This window comes from Lactuca sativa, chromosome 4, assembly GCF_002870075.4.
Source record: "Lactuca sativa cultivar Salinas chromosome 4, Lsat_Salinas_v11, whole genome shotgun sequence".
Classification (NCBI taxonomy): domain Eukaryota; kingdom Viridiplantae; phylum Streptophyta; class Magnoliopsida; order Asterales; family Asteraceae; genus Lactuca; species Lactuca sativa.
The window spans coordinates 303,789,821-303,801,387 of NC_056626.2; the positions used below are offsets into that span (position 1 = coordinate 303,789,821).

Consider the following 11,567-nt stretch of genomic DNA (forward strand, 5'->3'; position numbering starts at 1 on the left):
TCGATGATTATTATATCAAACAAGTTGAGAAGTGTTTCAAACAAAAACCAATACTTAATGAATCAAAAGATGAATATGAAAGTATTAATTCGTCTGATTTTGATTATGATTTAATTTTTGGTGTTCCAGATAGGGCTACGAATGCTGAAATCAATGCTCAAGATAATCAACTTCGGGAATCATCAAAGCATTCTGATTGTTCGAAATTTATTGAAGACGTTGTTGATGAACAGTTGAATTTGTTTTGAATTAAAACTACTTTAAACACATAAGTTATGGAATTAATTAGTTTTGAATAGTTTCAAAACTTGCCCTCAAGTTTTGGAATTTGTAAAGTTTTCACTTATGAATACTTTAATTCCAAGTTAGCCCTTAGAATTTTAAAAGTTAAAATTCAACCCTTATACTTTATAATATTATAAGTTAATAATATATATATGTATAAGAGTAAAGTCAGTCTTACCGCTAGTACGCCTCATTCACGAAGCCGGTCTATAAGGTGGGTATAAGGTTGTTGCCTATAAAATGGCAACTTAATGGGTGTCCACTCTCACCCACCGCTTGCTTGACTGGTGGAGGGTCGTTAGCCGAACGGGTTTGACAGGACTAGAATTCTCCCTTCATTAAAAGTATTAATGATAATACTAAGTAACTAAACTCTTAATAATACCCAATCTTAGTTACTTAGGAAAAATGTGAATAAGGTGCTAACCCATGAAATTACACTTTACACTTTGTCTAAGTCGTTAGTGGAGCGTGTGTGGTTAACCGGCACACTAACTTGGACTTAACAAGGTAGGTAAAGGGTGACTCAATATTTATCATAGTATCGATGGAGCGTGTGTGGTTAACCGGCACATCGATTGAGGGGTAATTTATTAAGGGTACCAAGTGATTTGCATGGTTACTTCACACCTTGTTTTGTGATCCTCGGCATCCCAGTCACAAAACCTGAAGGGCACACTCGAGATTGAAACATGCCTTTGAAAAGTTCAATGAATCTCAAAGATCTAGGAGTTTCAAAACCAATTAAAACCTAATAATTCATTTCATTTATCTTGGTGGAAATTGGTGAATCGTCATTCACCTACCTTCAAATATTTTATAGCTTGGATTACGGCATACCTCTTCTAAGTTATAAAATAGTTTGTTGGGTCCTAGCCTTAATATTTCATATTGGGTGTCATATTAAGGACTTTAAATCAACTATCTTGAATATCTCCCAAAAGATGTCTGTAATAGACACCTATGAACTTCCCAAATCTAGTGAAACAAGGTTTCCTAAATGAAGATGATGTCTTTTGGAAATCATACTTCTTTCACCTCCTCCAATTATTCTCCCCAACCCACAAGTTCTTGAAAAGTTTAAGGTCACTCAAGCCCTATTGGCAAGGCAAGGTCTAGGTGTGAACACATCTTGGAGATGTAGTCACATATTGACAAGCCGGGAGAGTTGGGTGTCAAAGTCTTGAGAAAGTTGGTGGTTCAATCACTTTCTAAGTCACATAGTGAGTTCCTTTGGGACACCTATGAAACAGACTATGACAAGACCCTTAATGATCTTATCTATTTGCTAAGATCAACTTTCTAAAACTTTATGGACATTGACAATGATGACATTGGATATCAAGTAAAGCATTCTCTTCCCAATGGAAAGGGATCGGCCATAGTCAACTCGGTTGACCAAATGGTAAAGAGAAAAGCTAAGTCTGTGATAGTCTCGTGTACCATTATCAAAGGGTCCATATGTTTATATTGCCAAGGGAAGGGGCATTGGTTGCGAAGCTGCCAAATTTACCTAAGGATGTTAAAGTCAATAAGTTTGACTCTACTTCAGGTAAAGACCACTATCTAACTCTGTTAAGTTTCTATTCTGAGATTCCTGATACATGATGTGACTGGGTCACATGGTGATGTTTTAAGAATCAAAGAAAAGTGAAGAAACTTAAAGAAAGAATATGCTGAATCTGATGGCGTAGATGGATTTCTATCGCATAGTTTGAAGATCGGATTCTTGAGCAACTTCTTAGGAGTTATGAGATATTGCTTAGGAATAGAGAACAACAAGTTTTCATATGGATTGTAAGGATAAGTTTTTCCACAAAGTTTTAAAATAAAAGAAAAGTTTTTTGATTTTATTTATTTTAAAATATCCTTACAATGGCTTTTGAGGAAAAATTGTTGCTTATATGATTCCATTAAGAGCAAGAGTGGAAATATGAAATTGATTCTTTCATTTGTGGTAATATCTAGATTTACCAAATAAGGAAAGATTCTCATCACCTAAGTTTCAATTGGACCGGAACTTGGAATCATGCAAGTTGTATAGCATGATGAATGAGAACTTTCAAGTTTTGGAAAATTAAGACTAATTACTCGGCCACATGGATGTGTGAGTCAAGTAAAGGACTAAGGGATCGAGTACACATTCTTGTGCACTGATTAAGTCCACCACAAAAGATTGATAAGACTATTCATCATAGTTTACTAAAGCTCAGTAAATATGATTATACTTACAAGCTTAAGTGTAACTCTGAGACATTGGAAAAGGTTCCAATGTATGGCAGGGCGAATAAGAAGAATCAAATTAGGCAGAAGGATAAAAGTTTCTCATATCTGAAAAGATGGGAGAGTACTTTAGTATCAGTTTTGTGATCATCTTAATGATTAAGAAACCATATCAAAATTAGTTCTCTAAGGAAATCTTAGTGCATTCTTATGACTAAGAAGAGGAACTTGAATTGTTGAAATGGTTAAATCAAGAAGATGAGTCATACTTCGTTCCAATACAAGTCTTAGAGTCATACTCCAAAATTGTCATTTGAGTGACATGTCTTAAAGAAGGTTTAAAACACTTGTCAAATGTAAGAGTAAAAGTTTTCTACTCTTGTACATTTGAAATTGGTAAGTTGTGATGTTTTGGATAAAACAAAGATCAACTTAGGCCAATTGTGTAAAGTGTTTTTCTTGATTAGAATCCGCACTATCTCTTGGATGTTTGACAAGGGAGTCTTATATGTCAAGAGGACAGTGGGAGTCTTAAAGGTCTTGAAAGTCTCAAGAAATAATCAAGAATAAAACCTGAAGTTCTTCACTAGCACACGACTTGAGGTTTATAACCTATCGTGTTGACATATCTATGCCCATTCCAGTTAAAGTTGGCTTTGCATATGAGTTCTTAGAGTTCTCAGTTTGTTGCATAACAACTTGGAAGCAATGGCAGGCCCTTGAGCTGCCAGGTGGCAAGAAGTTAAGATTGAGTTAAATCCATATGGTTTTGGATTTGTCATTATCTTTGTCTTGTGATTATGGTTTGACAAATTCATATGGGTAGGAACTCATACACCATATAAATCTAAGTGTCATAAGGTTTCTCTCCGATTCATGAAAATGATGGTGAGGAAACGCTTTCACTAAGTAGATTTTACGAAGATATCAATTGTGTTATTTGCATTTTCAAAAGTCGTTAGTGGAGCGCGTGTGGTTAACCGGCACACTAACATGGACTTGTGAGAAATGGCAAATTCCTAAGCAATTGAGACCATGATTACGGTATCCCTTTTCATGGTTCTTGAAATTGCTTAGACACACAGGTGAGCTATCTACGGAAAGGGTGTATGAATCTAAATTTCAGACTGTCCAGCTAATTTCTGAGTACATGTCAAAGCTAGTGGGAGCATAAGTGTTATGCTAATAATCATCATGTTAGTGGGAGCATGATAATTATGATAAGTATTGCAAGTTAGCAATGTTAATTATAGAAAACAAAAGTTTCAATTGGGAAAAAGTTGTTTTGCTATAATTAAGGGAGAGGAAATTATGCTTCATCTCAAATCTATAAGCTTAGATCGTGAGGTTTTAATCATTTAGTCAAGGATATATATATGAATTTCATGTTGGAATGGCTCAACATAAGGAAATTCTGTATATGGGTCCATTATTTGCGTTCTAAAATTCGATTATGATTACGGCATCCCTTTTCATAATCTGAATTATGAGAACTTGGCAAATTGAAATGGAAATATTATAGCAAAAGACTGGTTTAGTATTTATGTAAGAAATCATGAATCGTGTCCCATATGCTTCGAATATAGGATCGATTACATGTGCTATATTCATCCGTTCTAAAATTTTCCAAATGCTTGGGGCATTAAGAAGGGAAAAGGTTTAGAACTGGATATGACTAAAAGGATTAAACAATTGTCGAGGACAATCTAAGGTTTACCAAAGATTGGTTACTCAAGGACAATTGGAAGTATAGTGATAATTCTGGAAGGACCATATTGACATAATTTGTAAGGAGGAAACTCTTGTTCAGAAGTGATAGTCAAAATGGAATCTGGAAATGTTTTGAAAGTTAGAATTTTCAATCTGTGTAAGATTAAGGAAACTTAATGCAAGAAGAATATTTCCAAGGATTTGATCTCCTTTGGAATACTCTGTAATGATTGTTGCCAAGTCTTTTATGACTTTGTGCATAATCATTACGAGAGGATCAATGCATATAAGTTTAGAATCTAACAGATTTCAGTAAATGGCATGAATTTGAAATTCTTGCATTTGCGGTAAGGATTTGGGAGTGTGAAAAGAGAATCATTGAAGTTATGTTCAATTGATCTAGTTCACAAAGTAAGGATCATAGACAAACATAGTATGCATACTTGGTGTGTGGCATGACTAGTGTTTAAGAAAACATAGTGTACATGCTTGGAGCATGGGACAACTATTGTTTTAAATTCAAGAATAAAGTTGATAGCTGAAACAGTATACAATGAATAATGTCTAATCATATGGTGATAAATAAAAGGTGTTTTATTTATGTTCAAAGAGTTGATACCATATTGGATTCAATTATTATTGTGTTTCACTTTGCATGTTTTGACTTCCCGAATAAACTAGGTTATTCTTCCGGAATGACTAAGTTATTCAAACCATCCACAGTCGGTCATATCTTGGAAGTAGATATGAATTAAGACTGTCATGGGTTGGCTTGTAGAGGTCTAAGGTGTTGGACAAAGGGCTACAACACTCATGAGTGCTCATAAGTTCTGAGTATTGGATTCAACCCGCGCTCATTGGAATCACTTCATGGATTTTATCACGAGTGATCATGAGACGATAATATCTTATATTCTTCAAACCTAGAGATATGAGTTGTTACTATGAGTTGGTTGTACATTGATTGCACGAAACACATTTGGTAACTCGGTGCTATAAAACGTGCCTTTGTGTATGATTCAACAAGTATTAGAACAAGCCATATGAGTCGAAGTTTATCCATTCCTTTTACCTTCGGGATAAAAGCGATATCTGTGGGCCCCTCGATGATTTGATGATGACAAATGGAAGTACTCGGCCGGGCCAGGACTGATTTGATTCGTTTAATTAGTCAGTCGTCATAAATCGGAAATCGGGAAACAACAAATGGACAGAGAGAATGATTATAATCCATGTCTCAGTCCATATGATATCTAGAATGGAGGAATATATGATCCCTTATCTAATGGACAAGTTCGTTGACAAGATCAGAGTTCGACAGCAGCTTTAAGAGCTACGATTGCCAGTTAGGTTTGAAGTCATACGCAATAATAGTTTTAGACTTATCCAAGTGGGAGACTGTTGGATTAATATCTGAGTCCATAACTATATTTGGTATGTACTTGACCCGACCCGGCATGGTCCATTTGGGTTGCACTTCACCGACACAATTTATATGGATAATCTTTTGAGAATAGTATGTTTATGATTAATATTAATATATTATAAGTTCTAATATATTAATATGGAATCATATTATTTAATTAGTATTGATCAAGAATTAATTTATAATTAATTAAGTGATCAAAAGGAACTAATTAAATATGGACTCTTATATATATGGAATGGGCCAAGTTCATTTAGGTTGGGCTAAGCTTTCATGGATAGTCCATGGAGTGTTTAACCCATGGATCCTAGGAAATGAAAGGTCATGGGTATTAGGGTTTAACCCTAATCCTCCATACTATATAAAGATGTCTTTGGTTGGTGAAATTGGCACTAGTGTGGATACACTAAAGAAGGGCTAGCCAATTTCACTAGAGAGAACCAAGTAATCATATTCTCTAAAGTATTCCAAGGTGTCTTGGTGATTTGTGATTCCACTTGAGGCATCCACACTATTGGGGCTAAGCTCTTAAAGCTTGAAGACATCAAGCTACATCAAGAGGTATGTATTCTATCTTGTTACATTCATAGTTTTTGTATGCTAGATTAGGATAATACCTTGGATGTTCTTATTTGCATGTATAATAGAGAAAACATAGATCCAAGGTATTTAGGGTTGCATGTACACTTAGGAAGTGTTAGAATGCTCAAAACCCAACAGATGCACCATTGGATTTTGATCTAGCTTATCCACCATTGGAGAAGTGGACAAGAAATCATCCAAAAGAACAAGTGATTGGAAATCCTCAAGATGGTGTGATAACTAGAGCTCAACTTCCTGCAAAGAATGAGGTACTTAATGCTCATCAGGAGTTTTGCATGTTTAATGTCTTTATTTCGAAAATTGAACCAAAATCAGTTAAAGCTGCAAAGGAACACTCAGATTGGGTTGTTGCAATGCAATCTGAATTTTATGAATAATAAAGAAACCAGGTTTGGAGATTAATTCCTAAGCTTAAAGATATTTAGATTGTTAGATTGAAATGGATTTTCAACAATAAAACAGACAAAGAAGGTAATATTGTTCGAAATAAGGCTAGGCTTGTAGTAAAAGGCTATTCGCAACAAGAAGGTATCGATTATGAGAAAACCTTCGCCCATGTCGCAAGACTCGAGGTTGTTCGAATATTTTTGGCATATGCAGCACACATCGATTTTGATGTCTATCAGATGGATGTCAAATGTGCTTTTCTCAATAGCGAACTTGAATAAAATGTATACGTTGAACACCCTCAGGGTTTCATAAATGAAAATTTTCCTAATCATTGTTATATTTTAGATAAAACTATATATGGGTTAAAACAAGCACCAAGATGTGACAACCCAAGTCGTTCCGTTACATTTCCCCGTTACCGTTAACGGAATATTCTAGTTTATAAAAGTTCCATTAATTAGAGGTCGTCAATTTAATAAACATTCCATTTGTTTACATTTAATATGCCGTTAAGTCGTGATAAAAGGAAATAAAAACACATAATACATATTTCCATTTAATTGGAAAAGTTAGTTTTTATTATTACGACCACTAAATCAGGCGCGACCAAAACCCCGTTTAACGGCAGTATTGGGTAGAATTCCACTGAGCTCCAACTCCCACCCAAATATAAAGGGGAGTAAGCTCCATTTGGAGACTTTTTACCCTCTCTCTCTATACTCTCTCTCTAGACTCGTTTTCGCCCCGAATCCGCAACCAAACGCTTCCAAATCGTAAGTCCGCTTACCCTAGCTTATTCTAAACATTATGATTTGTGTTTATAGCCCAAAAAAAGGACTTAGAAGCTATGGAAGAGGAGTTTACGGCCTAAGTTCCTCCTTAGTCCGTAAACACCTTAAATGAGGCCAAAATGACCCCAAAATGTCCCTAAAGGCTTGGAAATAAATTAAAGGATTAGCCTAGGAGTGTTTAAACATTAAATCACAAGGATTTAGGGTGTAAAATGGAGTTTACGGCCCAGGCATATTCCAAGGCCGTAAACACCTCTAAACCTTGCAAAAATCCCCAAAAACACCCCCAAAACACCCTTGGACTTCATACATAAATTAGGGGCTTATCCTCTTGGGTTTAGATCATTTAAACATAAGGATTTGGAGGATTAAAAGGAGTTTACAGCACAGACTTGTGTCAAGGCCGTAAAATCCCCAAACCAAGCCTAAATGTTAGTTTTTATCCCCCCAAATGGCCTCACACTTCATTATAAATTACTAGCAAGGTATTAGGGGCTTGAAACTTCTCTAAACTCAAAGAATGAGAGTTTATGGCCGTAAACTCCCTTAGGAGTTGTCCCTAGGCTGTAAACTCCATTAAGATGCCCTTTAAGACCTTAAACTCACTCATGCCTTTTGGAATTGGACCTAGAATAATTCCATGAACAAGTTAGAAGCCTTAAAACACACTAGAACCCTTCACCATGAGTTTACGGCCGTAAACTCATGGTGAGATGTCCCTGGGCCGTAAACATAGCTTTGGGAGTTTACTCTCAGAGAGTAAACTCCATTCCTAAGCCATACACACCTTTAGACGCTACCCGGGACACGCCAAACAGTTAACCAAAGTGTTTTCCGCTCCTTTGAGCGCGTATACTTGTTTAATTAGTATTAAATATACTAATTGTATGTGAACATACATTATCATATCTTAATTAGGTCATTGTGTGTGTTCGAGTCCTTATGTGACACTGAACGACCAAACGGCACCTTCATCGGAGCTACTTACACCAGGTGAGTTCATACCCCTGAATGAACCTTTTAAATGTTTTTACATGTTTTATACGCGGGGGGGGGGGGGGGGGGGGAATACAAGTTAAACATGCCAGTTATCATATCAATCACATGTGATTGATAATCCGCATGCACAAGATTTTATCACACTGTATACTGTTTTACCGAGTAGGACACTATAATGACTTCAAAAAGGGTTTTCAAACTGTTTCAAACTCTTACTTATACTGTTTTATTCAAAATCATTTCAAACCGATTTATAATGGTTCCAAGGATTTCTAAAGGTTTTCACACTGATTTTACCAAAGAATACAAAAATGCGATTTTCCTAAATATAAAGGTTTTCTAAGGTTTTCATCAAATTTCTCTTTCACGTCGAATAATTATACTTATTAATTACCGCTGCTTCGCTTTCACTTATTGTAAACTCCTACTTGATAACGCTTTCACTTCCTGATACGTTTATACCTGTTATTGCCTCTACATCGCTTATACTTGTAGTCACTTATACTTGATATCGCTTCTACTTCACTTAAACTCGATACACTCCTACTTCACTTGTTATCGCTTCTACTTTGTGATACACTTACTTTTGGCACACTTATACTTCATGATAAGAATCCACTTGTTACACACTCAAGCGTAGTTAGATGTATGTATGTGCTTGTCTAGATGCATATAAGTAATGATTGAAGGACTTAAGAAGGCTTGTCCGCCCTATTTCCTTTTCTTCGTTGAGATGTGGTCTGGTGGGATCGGATGGTCGTCCGAAGGTCGTTTGATTCATTAGTTATATATTATGTATACGAGCATAGCCATACAAGATTTCTCTAGTTAGTTCAGTTAAGAGTCTCTACCTCTAGTCTACACTTACATTAGAAACACACTACCCACTAATTGGAAGTCTCTACCTCTAGTTCAGCACTTACATACTACCCACTATTTGGAAGTCTCTACCCACTATTTGGGATGCATCTTCAGGACACGGCCTTATCCATCGTCTAGTTGGTAACCAGAATCTCCTGTAGGGAGAGCGGACATTGTGTGTATAGATCTATACGGGATTGACAACCCCGCACCCAGACTGCTAGCTACAGTCCCGGCCTACCAAGCCAAAGGGTGACAAATGTCATATTTTAGACGCTTGTAGGGCGTCTGGTACTCCAGTTAATATGGTTACGAGTATCCCGGGTTACCTTATAATTCATTGGCTTTAAGGTAACGGTATTTCACCGACAATTTATACTGTATGCTGGTAATTCATTTTCAGAGTCACATTGTTTTGACTTTACAAGACTTATCTTTCATTTGATACTGTCTGGGGTCTGTTTTATCTGTTTTGACCTTACAAGACGTATCTTTCATTTGATACTGTCTGGGGTCTAATTTTCACTGTTTTAGACCTTACCGGCTGTACCTTTCATTTGGTACCTTCTGAGGTCTGAGTCTCTACTTGTTAGACTGAACCAGGCGTGTCGTTAGTTCGATACTCTCCTGGAGTCTATGATTCCTTTGACTTAGTCAGCAGTCCTCACTGCTAAGGCCTATGTTATTTCCCTGTTGTCTGTTGCTTTCTTTAATAAACAAATTCAGTATTTTGATAATGATAGCAATTAAGGGAAAACTACTTTTTACCACATAACACTGACCAGTCTTGGTAGAAGGCTGCTTTTATTAAAGAAAATATAGGATTTTCTGGAAAGAACTCTAATACACAGTAAACAGTTAAACTACTAGTTATTAAAGTTATTTGATTGAAACTTCACTAAATGCTTATGAACTCACTAGCATTTGTAAAAATGCTGATACTCGCTTTTCAAATTACTTGTATTCTCAGGTTAGCATTAGACAGGTACATTCCAGGAGCCGTTGATGAAGATAGCTTAGTACAACGCTGTATTTATTCTATTACTTGTATTACTTTGATGTATTGTAATGTAACCATGTAAAATTATTACTATTAATGCAATGTTTTGTTGTACTTTGATTACTATAATGCATGTGTTGTGATACTTGATATGACGTCATCCACCCTAGAATGTTTCCGCCGTTCCGGTTTTGGGGTGTGACACAAGAGCATGGTATGCAACTCTTACCTCATTTTTAAAACAATCAAAATTTAAACAAGGATCAGTTGATCCCACACTATTTCCAAAGAAAGTTGGGGATCATCTTATGCTTGTTCAAATATATGTTGATGATATTATTTTTGGCTCAACTTACCCTGCTTTGTCTAGAGATTTCAAAAATCTGATGAAAAGTCAATTCGAGATGAGCTTGATAGGAAAAAAACAATTTTCTAGGATTAGATATTCGTCAAAGCAGAGAAGGAATCCTTATCAATCAAGAAAAATATACAAAGAATCTGCTTGAAAATTTTGGCTTGACGAGTAGCACGAAATTACGAGTACCAATGTCGGTTGGAACAAGGCTAATACCTTCTTTAGGCAAACCTGCTGTTGATCTTACTTTATACAGAAGCATGATAGGATTGTTACTTTATCTTACAACAAGTTGTACTGACATTATGTTTTTTGTTTGTAATTGTGCTAGATTTCAATCGAATCCAAGAGAACCACATTTAATAATGGTGAAGAATATTTTTCAATATCTTAAAGGCTCAATTTCGTTAGGATTGTGGTATCCATCGAAATCTAGATTTTTCATACAAGCATTTTTAGATGCTGATTTAGGAGGTTGCAATCTCGATAGAAAAAGCACAAGTGGCGGATGTCAATTACTAGATGGGAAGTTAGTAAGCCGGCAATCAAAAAAGCAAACATGTGTTTTGATTTCCACAGCAGAATCAAAGTATGTTGCTGCTGCAGCTTACACTTCACAAATCATAAGGATTCAAAGCTAATTACGTGATTATGCAATCAACATGAAGAAAATTCCATTATATTTTGATTCACAAAGTGCTATACGCATTTGTCATAATCATGTGCAACATTCAAAAACCAAGCATATTGCTCTTCATTATCACTTGATAAAAGATCATGTTGAGGAGGGCAATATAAAAGTTCACTTTGTACAAACCACTGATCAACTTGCTGATATTTTCACAAAGCCATTAGATGAAAAATCATTTGTAAGAATTTCGGGAGGTCTAGGAATGATTGAAGGCAATTCGGTTCCTGGTTGGA

At 35.9% G+C, this 11,567-nt stretch overlaps 1 protein-coding gene across 1 annotated transcript; it reads left to right on the forward strand.

Annotated features, from left to right (window-relative positions):
* The first annotated feature begins 10,834 nt into the window (after positions 1-10,834).
* On the forward strand, positions 10,835-11,284 carry LOC111910717 (uncharacterized mitochondrial protein AtMg00810-like). Its single transcript, XM_023906544.1, has one exon. The coding sequence runs from the start codon at positions 10,835-10,837 to the stop codon at positions 11,282-11,284; it is 450 nt and encodes a 149-aa protein (XP_023762312.1).
* The last annotated feature ends 283 nt before the right edge of the window (positions 11,285-11,567 follow it).